Source organism: Python bivittatus, unplaced genomic scaffold (assembly GCF_059951505.1).
Source record: "Python bivittatus isolate LINGU-HERP-01145 unplaced genomic scaffold, Pbiv_v1 ctg000070_np1212, whole genome shotgun sequence".
Taxonomy (NCBI): Eukaryota; Metazoa; Chordata; class Lepidosauria; order Squamata; family Pythonidae; genus Python; species Python bivittatus.
In genome coordinates this window covers 47,439,648-47,458,917 of record NW_028277034.1, presented here as the reverse complement: position 1 = coordinate 47,458,917, position 19,270 = coordinate 47,439,648, and the positions used below count along the sequence as shown (strand labels likewise).

General features: G+C 38.3%; 1 protein-coding gene across 1 annotated transcript in view; it reads left to right on the top strand.

Annotated features, from left to right (window-relative positions):
- ARHGAP24 (Rho GTPase activating protein 24) overlaps window positions 1–19,270 on the top strand; it is a 331,147-nt gene that overhangs the window by 108,363 nt on the left and 203,514 nt on the right. The window contains exon 3 of the mRNA XM_088133099.1: window positions 14,310–14,397. Within this exon, the coding sequence (XP_087989225.1) occupies window positions 14,310–14,397 (88 nt within the window). The remainder of the gene's footprint in view (window positions 1–14,309; window positions 14,398–19,270) is intronic.

Sequence of the window (19,270 nt, the reverse complement as noted above, 5' to 3'; positions counted from 1 at the left end):
CCATTCTGACTTCTTTCTCCCTCCTTGTACTTTATAAAGGGAGGGGAATGTTCAAGGTACTTTGGAGCTTATATAAATACACACACACTTACTTACAGCACTTGTAAGTGGCTCCAATCAGACTGAGTCTGAGTGACATAAAATTCCCCAAATCCATAATTTGGTTTAAAAACAAAGATAAATTCCAGATAAAATCAACAACAGTGGGTAGATAATCCCTAGGTTGATAGCTTGGAACCTTAAACATGCCCCAAGGAAATAATTACATTTACTGTGCTGTGCAGAATCTGGTGCTGTTTTCTATTCATTGATGCACTAAGTAATTGCAAAGCTGCAGAAGCAACACGGGGCTCAGCCCTGAGATCCAACTGATTTGCACTTTTGACCCTTTTAAGGAACTACTGAGTATACTGAGTAAATTGCAAATATCTGGAGTTATAAAAATGGAAAATAATAAATGTTTATAGCTGTATTGGCTGGGTTTTATACAGCACGCTAAACTAAAATTAAAATCATACTATGGCTAATGTGTGAAATTGGCCTATGAATTTTTGTAGCTGTTAGTGTTGCAGCTGGTAATTCTGGGCAGCATTTAAGACACTGGAGGAGTTTTTAACAGCCTCTATAGTAGTGCCCCCAACCTGGTTGACAATTCTGGGTGTTGTAGCCTTAGCCTCTGCTAGGTTGGATAGGAATTTGGGCAATTTCAGTCAGCGGATCAAGGAGGTCATCAGGTTGGGGAATGCAACTTGAAAACTTCTAGGTTTCCTTTGAGAAATCTCAGGAAAGGAAAGAGTATTCCAGATTTTATCTGGAATCTGTATAGAAGAAATACTATGGGTTTCATTCTTGTTAGTTAAGTAAAGAAATACATTCAATACTTTTTTTCTGTGTCTCTAGTATTTAGCCACCAGCTTTCATTTCCTTGAGATGAAATAAAATCCCATTAAAGTTGATTATTGTGAATTATACTTCATATTGAATAATGCTGCATCCATTAATATTGCAGGCACATGAACACAGGAAGGAAAGATAATCTAATCTGGGTTTTGATATGTAAATATGGAGCACTGTATTCCCTAAGAGCACACAATCCTCTTGGTTATGGGCCACTTAGGTCTTGTATGCACTAATGGATCTTCAGATTCTCTTAGCATTTGGTTGCAAATTAAAGTGAATTGTGTTGGACATATTTTTCATATACCACCATGTTTTATGTTGAAACAGATTATTTGCGAGCAGCGTGGTGCAGTGGTTAATTACCAGTGATGTTGGCTTAGGAGCAGGGAGGCCCATGTTTAAATCCACCTTCAGCTTACTAGGTGACTTTGGACTAGCTAGTTACTCTCTTGCCCCCATCTTATGGCACAGTGTTGTTGTTAGAAAAAAGTAAGAGAGAGAATTTATTTATTTATTTATTTATTTGTCTGCCCATCTTACACAAAGTGCCTCTGGGTGGCGTACAACAATTAAAAAGGATAAATACATAAAAACAATTACAAATAAAAAACTATAAAAGCACACAAAACATTTATTTATATACAGCACCTTGAGCTACTCCAGAAAAGCTGGGATATAAATCAAATAAATAAGCATGACAAGACTGTTCTCCTTGATCCCAGCTTACACTTGTGTTTTATTCCAATCCATTACTTTATAACCTATGAATACAAGTGTCTACAGGAGCAACAGAGATGTTTAAACAACCATATTCCACAGAGCCAGCCCAAACATTAGCCAAGAGTGAGATAGCTATTTCAGGTAGCAGTTGTCATACCATCATGAAAAAAACCAGCAATTACATTGCTAATTGTTTTACTACTTTAACTTTGTTGCCATTAATTTTGTGTCGTTTGGGTTGTGTGCCCTTTGACTACTGGAGGGTGCCATTTGCTAGCTGGTGCAAAGCAGTTCTCCATCTTGACATGTTGCCTGATCCAGATGCTTGGAGTGATTTAATAGGAAGAAGGCTACTGACCAAGGGTATCCACAAGATGCGGTAAAAATTTCATGATGGTGGCCACAATGGTATGGTTGAAGTTCTGCTTGTCCTTTATGAATATTGCATAAAAATGGTAGATAAGAATCACACCATCACAGCCATCATCTTGACTTTTTTTTTACCATTCCCTGCAGACAACCCTGATTATGATTTGAGAAAATCAGGTTGCTCTGCCTTAACCCTTCAAGGGAAGGCACTGATGTGAGCTGACCTAGCCAGGTAGTTCTCTCTGCCAGCCATTGACCTCTGAGTATCAGCAGCAGAAACCCATATTAGCAGTGCCTGGATCTGTCCAGTATTATTTGATTGCTCTGCATAAAGCCAAACAATGTTACAGGCCAGAGTTGATACTGCCGAACAACAAAAACACCTTAACAAATTGTGTCAAGTATTAATAGTTGTGGGATGTCCAAAGGAATGGAGAGAGGGGGATTTTTTAAAATTTTGTTTGCAAAAATTCAGTTACAGATTATTGCAACTGCAATAATCAAGCAGGACATATTTTACTTGTTTGTACCTACATCTATACGTGGGTATATTGTGTGCTCAGAGCTTCATCTCAAGGAAAAGCATCACTGTGATTATACTAACTATATTAACGATGATTTATTCAATGAAGCTAATTTTGAGGAGTGCTGTAAAATAATGACAGAGGCTGGGTTCACACAATGCACAAATGTGATTGGCTAGTTATGATTCAGTCTGTTGTGTGAACCCAGCCTACAAGATGACTTTGAAGTTGAACTGGGAATTACTGAAAAAGTCTCCTTTCCTGGACTTCTTTAGGATGTCAGCAACTGAGCCTGTTAAGATCTCTGGGTGGCTATGCAAGTGGCATTTCTGTTTTCTGAGGAGGACGTGGAAAGACTTCTAACCTGATGGTGATAACTCCATCAGTCATGAATGGGACTGAAGAAAATTTACTGTAGCTGCATAACAGTAAAGTGGTATTCAAGTGTTACTAACTATTATATTATGCCACTGGCAGAGAATAACACTGCTGTAGTCTCACATTAATCAGTTGCAGTTAAAAACCATAGAGATGGGGGAGACAATTGACCTGAATGCTTGATTTTAAAGCATCACAGTGAACGGACTGGTGCTTACTAATTGTTTGGCCCAGGATCAAACTATTGTGCTATGCTGATTAAGTGTCATAAAAAATAATAATAAAAATTGTGCAAGATCGTATGACTTTTTGGGCCATCCTGTGCAAAGTTGCCATCCCCTTGTAGTCCTCGTGTTTATGACTTTGTGTGTTGTACAAACACAACCAACTAAGTCATGGTGTAAGTAGCTGTGGTTTAAATAGGTAGAAAAATATTTTAAATCCTCCCCTTTTTCACACATAGGTACGACTGACACCATAAATAAAGGTTTATGGGGAAGCAAATAAAGGCAAAGGGGAAGCACATAAGTATCTACAGCCTTCCCCAAGTTAGGCATTTTCTAGACATGTGGATTCCAACTTCTAGAATTTGCAGTCAGCATGGACATTGCCGAGCATTCTGGGAGTTGAGGTCCACACATCCAGAGGATGCCCATGTTATGGAAAGCAGCTTTAAAATAATAATGTAACTTGCTTTTAAAATTCAGTTTGATCTGGATAGGAAAACTGCAAATGTATGAAGTGTGTGCAGTTTCTCTGGCATTTTCTTCAAGTGGATCCTTGGTTTGAATCTACCATTGATTCTCATCCCAAATTTTAGAATTTCATTCCACAATAACTGTTCATGAGTTTTTCATAATAGAATCAGCTTTGCTTTTTCATCTTGACTCCCCTAATTAAAATGAAAGGGAAAAGAAACTATATTTTTATACGTATTCACACATGCACACACATACAAAAATAAATTTATATATAATAAGGTTAATATATATATATATATATATATATATATATACACACACACACACACACACACACATACATACACACACACACACACACACACACATACATACATACATACACATACATACATACATACATACATACATACAAGCACAACAATACATTTAAAATAAATGTTCCCTACTTTCCATTCTGGATCTATACCTCCATTTTATCAGCAATGTTGAAATAGCACAGTTCTTACAATCTTTGCTTAGCACAAAGGAAGTTGTTGCTTATAAATCCACTGTACATTGTGTTAAAAATATGACTTCTTGGGTAGTTAATTCTCCTTAGACTTTTTTCCCCCTGAATAACTTCATGGGTGTACAAAATCTACCATTTTTGATTTGGTTTCTCGATTATCAGAAAAGCAGATGATTTTACCACTCCTCTAAAGCAGTCTCCTGTGCTAACTGGGAATTCTGATAGCTTTTGGAGGAGGGGGACCTATCCCAAGAAATGGACCCTTTTGGATAAGCCCTGCATGGTGACTGAAGTAGCAAAGCGAAATATCTGAGAACATTTTCATTAATTTGTAGCTGGGAAGGAAAAAGAATCAAATTCTTGTAGCCTATTACTGCTCAAGGGAATTCTCTCTCCATTACATCTGAGATAAAAGCAGTATTTTCAGTTGAATAAGCAACTAGAAGAGGACTTGTTGCTATGGGTAGAGATTTTACTAGTAGTTTCCTGCCAAATGCTTTGGCTCATAAGAAAAGAAAAACCGAATAAACCTAACGCTACACTTTTTTTTTTTAATAACTTCTGGCATTTAATTAGGGAGGCTTAACACACTAATTTGAACTGGATAACATTTGGTAGATTACATTGATTTCTCTGTTTTTCTTTGCTATTTTTTATGAGTCTTTATAAAGGAATACTGATATAATCAGAGCTGTATTTAAAGCAATATTTATGCCATTTGCTTGGTATCGTTTTCAAGGCTCGTGCTATGCGTACAGTTTAACTTTGCTGAGTGTTTTCACACCTTACATACTTTAATGGAAGCAAATTAAGCAGATGTTGGACTTTACCAGTGAACGAGTTTATGCACTGCCCTGATTCATAATAAGATGTGTTTGGGTTTTGTTCAATGTATTGTGAAAACTCAGAAATTATGATTTGTAAACCGTGCTTTAATGAGCAGTGGGATTTTTGAGCAGGTCCTATCTACATTGTAGGCAGTGGTGTGCTGGTAAATGTTTAAGAACCCCCGTGAAACAGCTGATGAAACAGCTGATGGGCATGTCAGGAGTTGTGACGGAGCTGTGCTCTCCACTGGCTTACAAAATTCCAGAAAATTTAACAATTGACTCTTGTGAGTCAGCTCCAGCACCCCACTAATTGTAGGGAAGCTTCATATGTGCAGTGAAATCTGGCTGGACTATGCTCATTTTATATAGCATTGCCTACTTTACCATTCTTTTATCTATTGTTTTTAATATAATGATTGTCCTTTTCAAAATACTAGAAGAATCCATGTTAAGTTTTCTACTCAAAAACCTGCATAGAGATCAATTTAAACAACCAGCTCCACCACTTTGTCCAACATGTACAAATGGGCCTGGGCCATAAAAGAAGAATATCAAGCACATCATGACTCCTGATTTTCACATTATGGCAGGTTTTCCCAAAGCACACAAAACCATGACTTGCTAACTACGGTTTATTGCATAAAGCAGAACTGGCTTGATTGGTATTCACTTGCTAAGCCGCAAACTATTGTTTGTAAACCACAGCAGCTAGGCTCGCAAAGTGTGTAAGTGTTTTAAGTCTTCATTGAGGCATGGATCTCATCTGTGCAGCTTTCTGAGGGATCGGTCTATATTTTAAACCTTGAGAAATGTAAAAGAAGAATCATAATCTCTGGCACTGAAACTCACAAAAAGCAGGCTAAATCTCAAATAGAATTTACCAAATCAAACTGAAACTATTTGTATTGATTTTCAGGGGTTCAGGAGACATGACCCTTTTTCAGTAGCCCAACCTGACCTGTTAGGCTTTTTGAGATCGGTCCAAGGCTAGCTAAGGATGGCACCTTCTTTGTAAGAAATGTGTCCCTTTGAAAGAAAGGAGCCATGTTTTTCTACCTTATGGACAGTGATTAGAAAATGGGCAGTACAGTACTATTCTTCGACTGATATGCCAGGTCTTGCAGCAGCTTTGAAAAAGGATGCTTTGATAACCAAAGACATTTTGCCTTTCCATCTCTATCCTTGCATAAATATTTTAAAAATGAAAGGCATAATAAATCTGTCTCTTGCATACACAGAGACAGGCCGCCAAATATGCCACCTGTTTAGGATTTTAATGAACAATTCTTTTTTTAGGAGTGGGAAACCTGATAAATTAATGCTGTAATTTTCCTTGGCTGTAGTATTTCATTTCATTTTCTGAACCTGGAGATTTCTCTGAGAAGGTTCGCCCCAAGTTGGTTAAATGATGCAACTCTGACCTTTTAAGCAAATAAATGTATGAAAGAAAGAAAGAAATTAGTATTGAAAGGGAGAATAGTGGACATTTTGTGGTACAGGAGTGAGGTGGACTTTCATCTATGTACTTCAGTGGCATTGCAAGCTTTTTTTTTTTTTTTAAGATACTGTCAGAGGCCACATCAATAATCCAGGAACATTTTCTGATGCTTGACTAGTGAAATGGAGACTGTAATATTCTGTAGGGTTCCTTTGTTCTTTCTAAAAATTGCTAGGGGAGGGTCCTAGCTGCATTATCAATTGCAGCAACAGGATAACGCATCTTGGGGCACTGTGCACAGATTTCTTATGGGATGAGCTTTTATGGAATAGCAGTGGACTTCAGTTCACAGAAAGTGTCTGTGCTATGATAAATCTGTGCCAGGAGACTGTTCAGACAGAAAGAGTGAGAGAGAGAGAGTTCAGAAACAAGATTACAAGGTAGAGAAAAGCAGTCAGGAGTAAGGTATGGACTATCAGCTTGGAAGAATATGGACACAAGTCTAATTCTCTGTCAGGAACCTGGACATTAAAAGAGCCCTTATCATCAGGCTACATGTTTGTCTAATCCAGCATCCTTATTTGTTTGTTGGTTTAGTCTTGTCCTTATTCTGCCTTTCCTTTGATAGCTTAAGGAATCTTACCGGTATCCCTCATTTTGGGAAATGGTCTTGGGAAATGTTATCCATGTATTACTACTGAACTACTATTGGATTTTGTGGCCTCCATGATTTCTATCTATCTATCTGGACTCTCTCAGATGGCCATCAGCCCACACATAAGATAGGATACACTCTCAGTCTAGAAGTATAATGTTGGAAGGGTCCATTGAGGCTAAAACCCTGTTCAGTGCAGCAATTCAGATTAAAGCACCTAGATGGCTGCCTCTCCTCTTCATGGACACATCCCGTTGTCAGGCCCAGCCCAAGAAACTCCAAGAGACAATGCAAATTCAGTCCAGTTATGTTTATTAGCTACAACCTCTAGCAAGAATCTTCCAAGACTGAAACCCCAGGTCCCAAAGTCAGCCAGCCACAACAATGTGAATTCCTCAGGGAGGTGCCAGTCTCATCCTCTTGTTCCTCCCATGCTCTTCTGGGGAGCTAAGAAAATGTTTATCTCCCTGAGCCTGGCCTTCATAATTCCATTCCATCACATCCATAGAAGGAACTCCACCACCTCTCAGAATGATTAGTTTCACTGTTGAACTGCTCTTCATTAAAAGCTTTGTTAGGGAGCTTTTTCCTGCCTAACACTGAATTGAAATCTACCTTTCTGTAACTAAAATCCATTAATTGGTGTCCTGAATTCTGGAATTAGAGACAATACATCTTGACCTTCTTAGAAATTAGTTTTTGGTTTGGATAATGAGTGAAGTGGTGAAGGTTACCATGTGGTCATGGTCAGGCCACCATCTAGTGCAGTGATTTTAAACTAGGGCATATCCTGGAAGTAATGGAGCAATTTGTAATTGCTTGTTTGTGAGTTTAGGAGTCCCAGTTTAGGACTGCCACTGCTGAGATGCTTGTGTAAACCAACAGAGTCTCCTTTTGTAGGGGTAATGACATGATTTGAGACTGGGAAAAAGGGTAATTGGATCAAACAGTTTAAGAACCACTGCTCTACTGACACTTGGACTCATTGTGGCCATTAGGAGTACAGAACCTATTAAGATGGTCTACCCCCGAGACTTACAGAATCTGGTAGATTCCTGACTGCTCTGGGGGAATTTCCAGAAGCCAGAGCCAGGGTTCTTGTCATAGCCCTGATGGAACTATGGAATGATGAGATAGACTGAACCACTGATACAATTACTTTCCCTTCCCCAGACACCATGGAAATTAAGCTTTTCTCCAGGTTTCTGGGGAGCTGCAAGCAATGAAATAGGGCAGGAAACTGCTAACGTCATATATCATAACAACTGTTCTGAGTTCAGAACATTGTAGGGCAGGGATAGCAGCAAAGAAGACTTGCTTTGCTGCCTGAGTACCTGTTCAAGCAACATTCGGCTGATTTTTTTTTTTTTTTTTTATAATAAACATTTAATGAAATGGACTGTTGTCCAAGGAAACTTAGTCTTCAAGGTACCACAAATCTCTTGGTTTGGAATGAAAAATGGTCTGTATATATTGTCACATGGGTGGCCAACCTATAATTACAGGGTTTCATATCAGTATCCATCTACCCAGTTTAAAATTATTTGGTTCTATTAGCTCCCTTAATAGTGATTTACTCAGACATTTTCTTTGTACTGAGCGGAGGAAGAGATGCTAATGGTAGTTGATGGGGTTGCAAAACCAGGTTTATTTGGTCAAAAGTAGCATAATTTCCTCTAAGTTTATTTCATAAATCAATAAATGTACTTTAAAAAACATAAATAATTCTTCTTCCTGGTAGCCCAGGAGGCAGCAGAGAAATACATATATTCTGCTTGAAATTCAGTAAGATGAACAGTTGATTATGAACAATTAAAACTTTACTTAACATTATATAAACAGAAAGTATATAGGATATATACTTTCTGGCCCTGACCCTATTTGCCTTTCGTAAGGCCTTGAAAACCTGGTTATGTTCCCTGGGCCTGTGGCCCCAAGTTTGTTAAAGGCCCCATTTCCTGGTTATATTAACATCTATGGTTATAATTTTTCTCGGCTGCTATATATATTTATTTTTGTATTGAGTTTGTACTTGGTTTTAACTGACTTTATGATTGTTCACTGTCCAGAGTCACTTATTTGAGATGGGCAGCCATAGAAATTGATTGAATGTATAAATAAATAATAAATAGATAGATATAAATGTGTCTGTTTAAAGGTACTTCAACAAAACTTTCCCTCAGTACTTAATTATAGAAAGATTAGTACAAACATTACCAGTATTTCTTTTTTTAAAATACACATTGGTTATCTCTTTTTCTTCTCATTTCTCCTTTCTCTTGTCCCTTTCTCTTTCTCTTAATCTTCTCTTTCTCTCCTTCTTCCTCTCTCTTCAGGTTCTTTTGGTTTTATGTCTTCTTTTCTTAAGAAAGTGGCCAGTTAATGTTTTACTTGTATTCCACTAACACAACAATCTACTGTTTAATCTCAGAAGGTGCCAGCACCCTCAGTTGAGCTGGGGACATGATTACCCGCCTATAATGTTAGGAGTTGATGGTAAGGTCAGCTGGGAGAGTTGCTTGAGAGTTGAATTTTCAATGCCACTGGATTAGTAAGTCTGCCGGCTGTTCAGAGACTCAGTTTCCTAAATGTCGTCTTCCTATTATTTGATTTTATTTGGCTTTTGGCTTTTTCATTTTCATATGTATATAACAATCACCAGAGTGTGTCACTGCTTGGAAAAGCGCACTGTGTTGGCATTTGTTTTTCAGTTCAGTGACAATCTGGGACCATGGGGTCGATATGATTTGGCGGCATAGAAAGCCAATATGATGGGCCATTTTCTTCCTGGAGCACCACCAAACATATTCTTCAGGACCAGGCTCAGGAAGGCAGACACAAATTTCATCTGAAGGAAGGCTGTAAATTTCCCATGTTTTTCTTAATATGACTTTCAGTGGTAAAGCTGAACAAAAACTGAATGTATGAATACGTACTTGATGTAAAAGTCTTAAATCCATTTAATTAATTCCATTATTTTAATTCCATTGACTCCTAAATCTAGATTATAAATAGGTTGCATATGGCATAACCCACTACCTAGTGAATCTGAGCTGGGGCCAAGTCTTTTCTTTCAGCTGGCTTCTTTGAATGCCTGCTTCTGAAGTTGGCAAATTTAGCAAGAAATGATTTACCGTAATATGAGATGATGGCATCTAACATCTACTGTCCAAACTGATGTTTAAGGGATTTTTTTTCAGCACAATTCACAGTAATCTTTCCCATGAAGTTAGCTTATTTCAGATGCTAACTATGCGTGAAATATAGCAATAGCATTATCTTAAATATGGAGAGAATTAATTGGAAGAGGCTCTGCAGGGGAAGAGATTTGATACTACAACAGCTGTTACTTTATTTCCTTCGAAGCACAAACCCAAAGTGGTTTGTTCAGAATCTTACATTTTGAGGTCTGTGGGCTTGTTCCCAAGATTACAGTTCTGAGAACCTCTCTTGTCCTTCTGTGTCTGGACCATGCCATTTCAGTTCAGAGATGCAGAGGTTACACAATAAGATGCTTCTACCATTGCGTGGTGCACGCAAATTCAGGTTTGTTAAGTATGGAAAAAAGAGCCAGTTTGGTGTAGTGATTAAGGCACCAGGCAGAAACTGGAAGACCTGTGAGCTCTAGTCCTGCCTTGGACACAAAGCCAGCAGGGTAACATGTCTCTAGTAGCCCAAGAAGAACCACAGCGCTATCAGGAACACATTAGAAAATAATATTGTATTGGGTAGGGATCCTTTCTTAAGCTTGGCGGATGTCTGATTATGAAACAGCTAGCCCTGGGCCTGGGTAAACTTACTTAGTTCTATTTTTTCAAGGGCAGGGGAGTTTTTTGCTACTCATTTTCCCTTTCCTCTTCAGCTTTTCTATTAGTTGTTTACAACTTATACTGAAAACCTTATATCCTGGTATGTTGGTGGTAAGAGTTCAGTATTTTTAATTATTTGTTTTTTTAGCTCAAACTATACAGTGGAAATAGAAACCACCGAAGTGCTGTAGCATAAACTGTTTGTTACCTTTCTTTAAACCGAAAGGCTTGTGAGAAGGATATGATTTCTGGTGTGTTTTTCAGTTGCCATGAGCAACTGCACTGCAACTGAATAAGAGAGACGGAAGCTTCGTTGATGATTAATACATAATTGATGGTGAAAGCAGAAGTCAAAACAATGCAATGAGAATATTTTAAAAATCAGTAACAATTAATGTGGAGCAATGTTGTAATGTAAGTGTGATAGCTGACACTTAATTGTAGGCCTTAATAGATATAATGGTTTATTAGACTGGCTGTCTAATTTTATAATCAGAACCGTGCATGCTTATATGTGTATGGGGCATTTATTAGAGATGTAGTTGTTGAGTGACAGTGTGGTTTCCCTACCTAACTGAGAATGGGTGAAAGTCTACATTTTCCCAAAGGCAAGTCAGTCTGGGTTCCGTATTTGTAAAAGAGTGGGTGTATTTTGGTAGTAAACCATAGCACAACATTCTTAAGACAGCAAATTTCAGACACACCTCAGTTCTGACTTACATATAGGTTTGAGATGCCCAAATGGAGTAAGTTTGTATAAAACTTTGCGCAAACTGAAAGGTTGGGTTCAGATGTCAGGCTAAGCCATAAAGTAGTTTATTTGATTTTGGCTTGTTGTGTGAACCTAGCTGTTGTGCTTGGCAAACAAATATTTATGGCGTAAGACAGAGTGTACAAAATGTACCTCTTCCATGGCTCCTGGCACCTCCAAGGGTGATTGAGGCCAAAAATATTGGCCTAGTGTTTGAAAGATTGGGCAGGATGTTAAAGGGCAGAGGCTAAAGATGCCCCCTAGCCCCTTGCTCTTAAATCAGAACTACTTTTGGTCTTAGCAGATCCACTTTTTGACTGTGGTCCTTGACATGCCATGTAAAGTCCACTTCAACCTTCAAACCACCAGAAACTGCTTATCCATGGGGTTTAATTGTTGCTTATTCAACAAACTAGTTAAGCTATCCATTGCTTTGTAGACTTTTTTAATGGTTCCATCATCGCTGTTTGCTTATCTTTTTCTTCTGGTTTAGCTACTGGCCTCATCGGTAAATATTTCACTGGTCATGACCCAAATACTTTATGCTGTAAATCCCTACCACCACCACCAATTCAGCGTCCATTCCAAACAATACAATTATCTTAAAGATTAGAATTGAATGCCACTGTGTAAAAAATTGCCAAATCTGAAAATGAAGACAGCTTGTGCTGATAATGGAAGATAAAGTAATTAGAAGTGACAAGACGAGATAAGGGCTTTCGGAAAATGGAGTCTGTAGTTTTGTTTGACCTCCACCTCAAAAAAAAAAAAAAAGAATACATTTGCACTGCAACTGAATATTTTAATGCTGAAGACTGAAAAAGATTGGCTTTGGTAAGCCAGATATAAGGGAAAGGATTGAAATTTTTGCTTCTTATTTTAATATGAACTGATCTTCTTGATTTTTTTTCCCCCATTTCTCTCCATTTTTTGTGCAGTTCTCCATGAAAGATGCATATGAAAATGTGTTCATCAAGGAAATGCATGCACAAAAAGATATGCATTAGGAATATACTGTGTGCAAAGAATACCAGTTTCCCTTATATATTTGTGTGCGTGTGTGTGTTAAGGAAAATTGCACATAAAAATCATGTTAACTTTCAGATTGATATAAAAAAAGTGTCTAAACTGCCATAGAAACAAAACAAATGTCTCCTTCAAAAAAAGGGAATCATCCAGAAAGTGATAGGATAAATTCATCAACCGCAGCTGCCAAGCCTGTTCAATTAATCTCAACGACTGCCTTAAGGCATAAAGGTGGGCATAACCATCAACAACCCCCACCCACTGATCTGCCACACTCTTCTCCGTGATGCTGATATGGAACAAATTAAAAGAAAGAAAATCCATCCTTGTATTTGTAATACAAGAAGAATTCTGGGGGAGAAGAAAAGCAGGGAATTAAGTAATTAGGTACTTGGGATATCAAGGCAGAGAAATATTGCATTCCCTAGATGCAGGTCCTAAAACCAGGGTTGCCGTGTTGTGCAGTGTTCACTGGAAAAATAGGTCTATTAATGATGTCAGAATGAGAATCTATATTCTGCATGCCCCAGGGCTGCAGATGGCAGAGAAAACAGAAGTCTCAGATCGATCAACAGCAAACAAGATGGATCATCAGCTTTGGTCTCAGCTGTATTTACAGAGAAACATAACTACTGCATAGCTGTGCTGAGTGTTGACCTTAAATATTAAACTACTTCTTCATGCATACCTGAAAGAGCCTTTCTCACTACAGTAATCCTGAATCATAATTTGCTTTCCTTAATTACCTACAGTTGAGATTTTGTCAGCTCTGAATATCAAAACTATGATGGAGGACTGTTGTAGACTAGGGTTATTGGTTTGATGTCATTTGCAAATTACAGTTTCTGTTACACTTGCTTAAGAATTACATCTGCAGAGGGCAAAGCATGATTTTGACATTTTTCCTTGTATAAAACAAAGAGCCAGGCTACCATGTTTTGCTGAAACCATGGTTAAACATAAGTGTGACTGAGCCAGCAAATAGGGTTCAGTGACGTCTCCCTACCTGCAAACCAAATCAATTTCACTATAAGTTGCATTTGCTTTTTATTAGTGCAAATCACTGGCAATACTTTTATTGTGTCAGTGGGCTTTTGCCAGCCTTGCTTCTGAGCGGGCAGGGTTTTGCACCTGGACACTGATGCATGCACAGTATTTTGCTGATAAATTTGCTCCCCTTTGCCTGTCTTGACTCTTCCTGGGCTCAATCCAGTGCTATGACTGGAACAGCAACTTGCCATGTTATCTGAGATTAGTTTTGGTCTGCAGAGTCCTATGAAATGGATAGAGTGCTGTCTGGAATGACCTCTGTCACCTCCTGGTTCTTGTGTGTGGCTGGAGGAAGCATGACAATCTGTATCCAGGAGGTTGTCACTCTTTGAGAGGGCATGGTGCCAGCAGCCTTGGAAGAGGCCATTGTGGATCTGGCAATTATTGCCCGGTATCCCACCTTCACAAGATTTCTGAGACAGAGGATGGGAGAAAAGCTACAAAGTGCCTTGGAAGAAGCTGATTATCTGATTGTCTTTCTTAGAGGACAGAGAAAATGTTCCTTGTCCTAGCACATGACCTTACTTGCAAGCTGGATGGGGAAGTGTGCCCCTCCTGGTCCTACTAGACTACTTTGTAGCAGTCTTTTTTTTTTTTAATCTAAAAATTTCATGCTGTCTTTTTTCTTCTCTAATTTTATATTTAAGGGTACCATATTCCTACCTGGAAATCGTGTGATTGAGCATCCTTCCAGTGATGAAAACCCAGGAAAGTTCCTTTTTGAAGTGATTCCAGGTAGGGTTTTTTTTTATTCACTATGAATCTTTTGTGATGTTTACTGATTGGCTAATGTCCAATTATATTTATCTTTATTTGTAGATTGGAGGAAATTAATAATTCAATTTTAGAAAAGGGAGTTCTGTCGTTTTTGGTAATGGTAATTATATTGATCACATACTTGCCTGGTTTCTTTAAAAAAGTTTTTAAAATCCTTAAAACTAAAAAAATAAACTTTAAAAAAGTTAATAATTTATTTGTGCATGTATTTATAACTGTACACTTTTGTTTAAGTGTCATTTCTTGTCGCTAAAATAAATAGAAGAGAGACAGTTTGGGGTAGTGGTTAAGGCACTAGGCTAGAAACCGGGAGACTGTGAGTTCTAGTCCTGCCTTAGACACAAAGCCAGCTGGGTGACCTTGGGCCAGTCACATTCTCTCAGTCCTAGGAAGGAGGCAATGGCAAACTGCTTCCAGAAAACCTTGCCAAGAAAACTGCAGGGACTCGTCCAGGCAGTCACCATGAAGTAACACTGACTCAAAGGCACCAAATAAAGAAATAGAACACTCGAAAGGCTTGATGTGTTATTATTAGAGAATAACATGAAGCAAGCTGTTGATAAAGACACAATGATTTTTCAGGACGGATGACCCATTGGTCAGGGAAGAAAAATAGATGTAAATTTGCAAACTGAAAATAAGCAGGGTGTAAAAGTTTCCATTCCGGAGTCAGATTGGTAATCAGTTGGAAAGCAGATAAACACTTACACAGCTTCTTAAGGGTGATATGGCAACAATCAATATCCACGAACCCCTCTGCCAGAATCACAGCCATGCCTCCTGCAATCAGTATTAAAATGCTTGCAGGGTACTAAGAATAGCCAAGGACCTTATTCTCGCTCCACTTGTGCCCCTGTTGCCAGACTGTATGTGTATGTGTTTGCTTCCCACACTCACAATTTGTATAAAAGAGGATTCTCTCACTGTCTTTGGCAGAGTTTCTTGAGCTATTGATGAAGAAGGAAAACAGCATATAAGGACAGAAGGAACAAAAGAACAAAAAGATAGTAAAGGAAATTGTTCCCATTCATCTCAGACAATGCAGGCTTTGTCCTAATTTTTTAATACTCAACAGGGAATTACAATTTTTCATATTCTCCTTCCTGTTCTGCACAGATTTTGCTGTCCTTTGACAGTTACTAGGCCTTGGGTCCCACCTATGGCATCCAGGAACAGAAATATGCCTACAGACAATTCCTTCGGTGCCCATAAGCTCTCTGAACCCCCGCCCCCCCCACCCCACAGCGAGCCTCAATTTTATTTTCAAGAATGCTTCTAAACCTCAGGTTAACTCAATAGAAAATTAGAATTAAAGGTGGCTGGAGCCTTGAGCTTTGTTTGGTAGCAAGCTCACCTGCCTGGAAAAAGGTCAACCATAAGCAGGAGTAATGGCTGGCATCTTGCAAGAGAAGAGACTCGAAGAGACGGTGGGTTGCATTCTGATAAATCAGTGCTCTGCAATTATGTCCCTGCTACAGTAGCGTTCACTATTTTGTGAATAGATAAGACCCCTAGCAATCATTCTGAAGAGTACTTACATAACTGGTGCCCACTAGCTCAAAACACTGGGGATTCCTGTTCTAGGTCATGAGAAATTCATTTTGTATGTAAAGTTACTACTAACCCTGAAGCTTCACCCCATCTTAAAAACAGCCCAAATTTTCCACCCCTATTGCATTGCAATTTCAAGCTAATTGCTAGGAAGTTCCTCAATTACTAGGGAATTATTCAATGCAAATTTGTTCATTGAGTTTAGTGAGACTTACTCTTAGGTAACTATAATTAGGTATGCAGCCTTAGCCCTGAATTTATCAAGTGGGAAGAAAATTCTGACTTCTGTGACACCAGCGCTATTTGGCTGTTGTTTTGTTTATACGCAAGGAAGCTCTTGTGATCTTGGCAAACGCACACGCACACATAATAATGCAGAGATTTTCTCCCCCCAGATTTAAAAAGCAAGACATTTCAGGCATGAACATATTTTTGCAATGCAATACAGACTACTGTAGGCTGATCTACAATGGAATCCATGTCTAAATGTTAATGGATGCAGCCAAAGGATAGAGAATTTAGTCAGATGGGTTGGATTATTGTTTTCCTGGAGAACAGATATAAACACTTTGCCTTCTTCAGCTTTCTCCACCTTCATCTACTCTGGCATATGATTACAAAACTTTCTATGTGGGAACCATATTTCCCAGAATTCATGCTTTGAATTAGAGATGGAAACAATGCTTTTAATCATCTTTTTCTAAAGAATTGAAGACTAATATAAATGGTGTTAGAGTGCTGATTTGTATTTCTTCATTTTAATTGATTACACATCATTGTAGAAATCCAATGTGTTCCAAATCCATTAAGTTCCAATCATGCTTAGCCATAATGTTGTGTTGTGTAATCTTAATACTTTCTTTGTAAAATGATGTAAACTATGTCTTAGTGTGATGTGGGAACACAGAAGTCACAGCTTACTCAGTAAACCATAGTTAAACCAAACCATGGCTTAGTACAAAACATAAACCCAGCCAGAGTGTGTGGGACTGTGTTTATCAGCTAATTTAGATGTAGGTTCGCCTGTATTCTGCTAGTTTTTCAGGAGGGATGGGGCTACTAGATCTGGGCTAAAAATCATTTGGATGACCATAAGTTGGTGGCAAAGTGATGCAGAAAACTGGCTCTTTTCTTGCTGCCTTCCAGTGGTCTTAGAAGGTCATCTTAGACCTGGTACTCTAGGATGTATCAGATAACATTACCTGATATGTCCTCATTACAATACGCAGGGAACAAGAGGAATAGGTTGCTATTCTTGGCAGCCAACTGTATAATTGGCTTCCTTTGTCCTTAAGCAAGTTGCCTCTTGTTTGTTCCCATTTTCTGTCAATTTAGGGATGACGAGAAGACAATGATTTCAGTAAGGCTTGAAAAGCCCTTCACAGATGAACAGCCTGATGCTCATTTAGGTTCCAAGTATGTCTTATGGTACCTAACTGCTCATTTATGCAAACTTCACAAGTATAAACACTGTTCAAATTTAAGATTAAGGCATGTAGTCCTAGCACAGAGAATTGCTGAAAAATATACTATGAAATGTTTTCTCATTAATTGTGGCCCTGTTGTCAAATCAATCTCCTACCCAATTTGTTCCTGCTAAACTTAATGACTTTATGCAGATTTTTTTTGGCAGCAATGGCCAACAATTCAACAATGTCTGTAGCCAGAAGCAAGATCCAGATTTTTCATTCCTCAATTGACCAGTGAATTCCTTCAAAGGGGATTTATACAAATACTTCCTAGGGGCCTTCTTAATTTAAAATCAGATAAATAATGGAAAATATTTTTAAGATTTGTGGAGCTCCATGGTCCCATAAAAATTCCTGGGTGATAGGAGTTTTTTACCTCTCATCTAAATTCAGCAGAAAGCAGGGTAAATGTTAAGCCAGCTTTGTAGGACATTTTGCCCAATGATCTCTGAAGAGACCTGCATGCTCTCTGGTCTCTCCAGCTCTGAAAACCCCATAGCAGTAAGTTGAGTAATAAAGAATCTTGCAGTTCAGAATGCACTACATCCATTCTGATATAGCTATTTTTTAAGCTACCATGCTAAGTGTACTCCTTTCTCTACATAGAAGTCATATGACTATTTTCAACCAGACCTAAAAGCACTTGAAGCTCTATGCTTATAGCAGTTGGTTTCATGCTACTTTCTTTTATAAAGAAACACTGACTACAGTTATCTCATATTTTCCCAAGATCTCTCCCCCCCCCCTCATAGAATTTAAATTATAGCTACAGCTTCTGCACCAATACTTTGCCATGTTTTGTGGCATCAGGCTGATCTAACAATCAGTTTCAACCTGTTTCTCTGTGGTATTCACCATAAATGGTTTGGTTAGGTAGTGTTGCTCAACTGGTTTCAGGTTATACTGATAAATATAAATTACTCATATCCTGTAGATGCCTAGCCTTGACTTTTGATCAATTCTAAGTAAAGGAGCTTAGCTAGAAACTGTAGGCAGCATTTTGCATGCAAGAAATGCTGACACAGAAAACAATATAAATCAGATCTCAAGGCAATACTGTTTTTTCCCCTGTCCTCTAGATTGCCAAGTTGATAGGGAGGTAAATAGGCTGCTCCTCCCAAATACAAGTGATCATATTAAACAGTAGGCTTAGAATAAATTTAGGACTTATTAAGTTCAGAAAGATAACTATGGAATCTTGACATAATTCAATTAAAACAATGCCTATTCTTGGAAAGGTTAAATTCTGTCCCTTTATTGCCAGCATTATTTTCAGCATTCTCTCCAGTTAGAAACACAGATCTGCAAAAGCAATCCTGATATAACTTTGGTGTATTATCCAATACATTTTTGGATAATTATTGCACTTGCACATTGGTAAAATGGCTTGTTCATTCAACAGCCCTCTTTTGTACGGTTCTACAATAACACTAACCAAACCCATTGCCTGTTTGGAGCTCCCTTGGAAGTAGCTTCCTGTCTGGAGCAGAAGATTCCTAATTCACAGCATTTCTCCCTTTCTGATGGCCATGATGAAGGGTCAAATGAAATCTGTCCAAAGATGGAAACTTTGTCATCACCACTGCATATAATCTATTATTGATCCCAGAGGTAAGGAAGTAGGTAACAACTACTTCTGACACAGAGAAAGGAACCTTAAAAAAATTATTAGCAATATGGCATAGCTGTTCAAACAAGCAGAGAAGTGGAGGGAAACAATATTCCACTGAGAGCAATTGCAGGCCTTCAAATATGAGTGCATTTGAATTTGAATTTGCTTGCATATAGAAACAAAGACTTCTGATTAACCA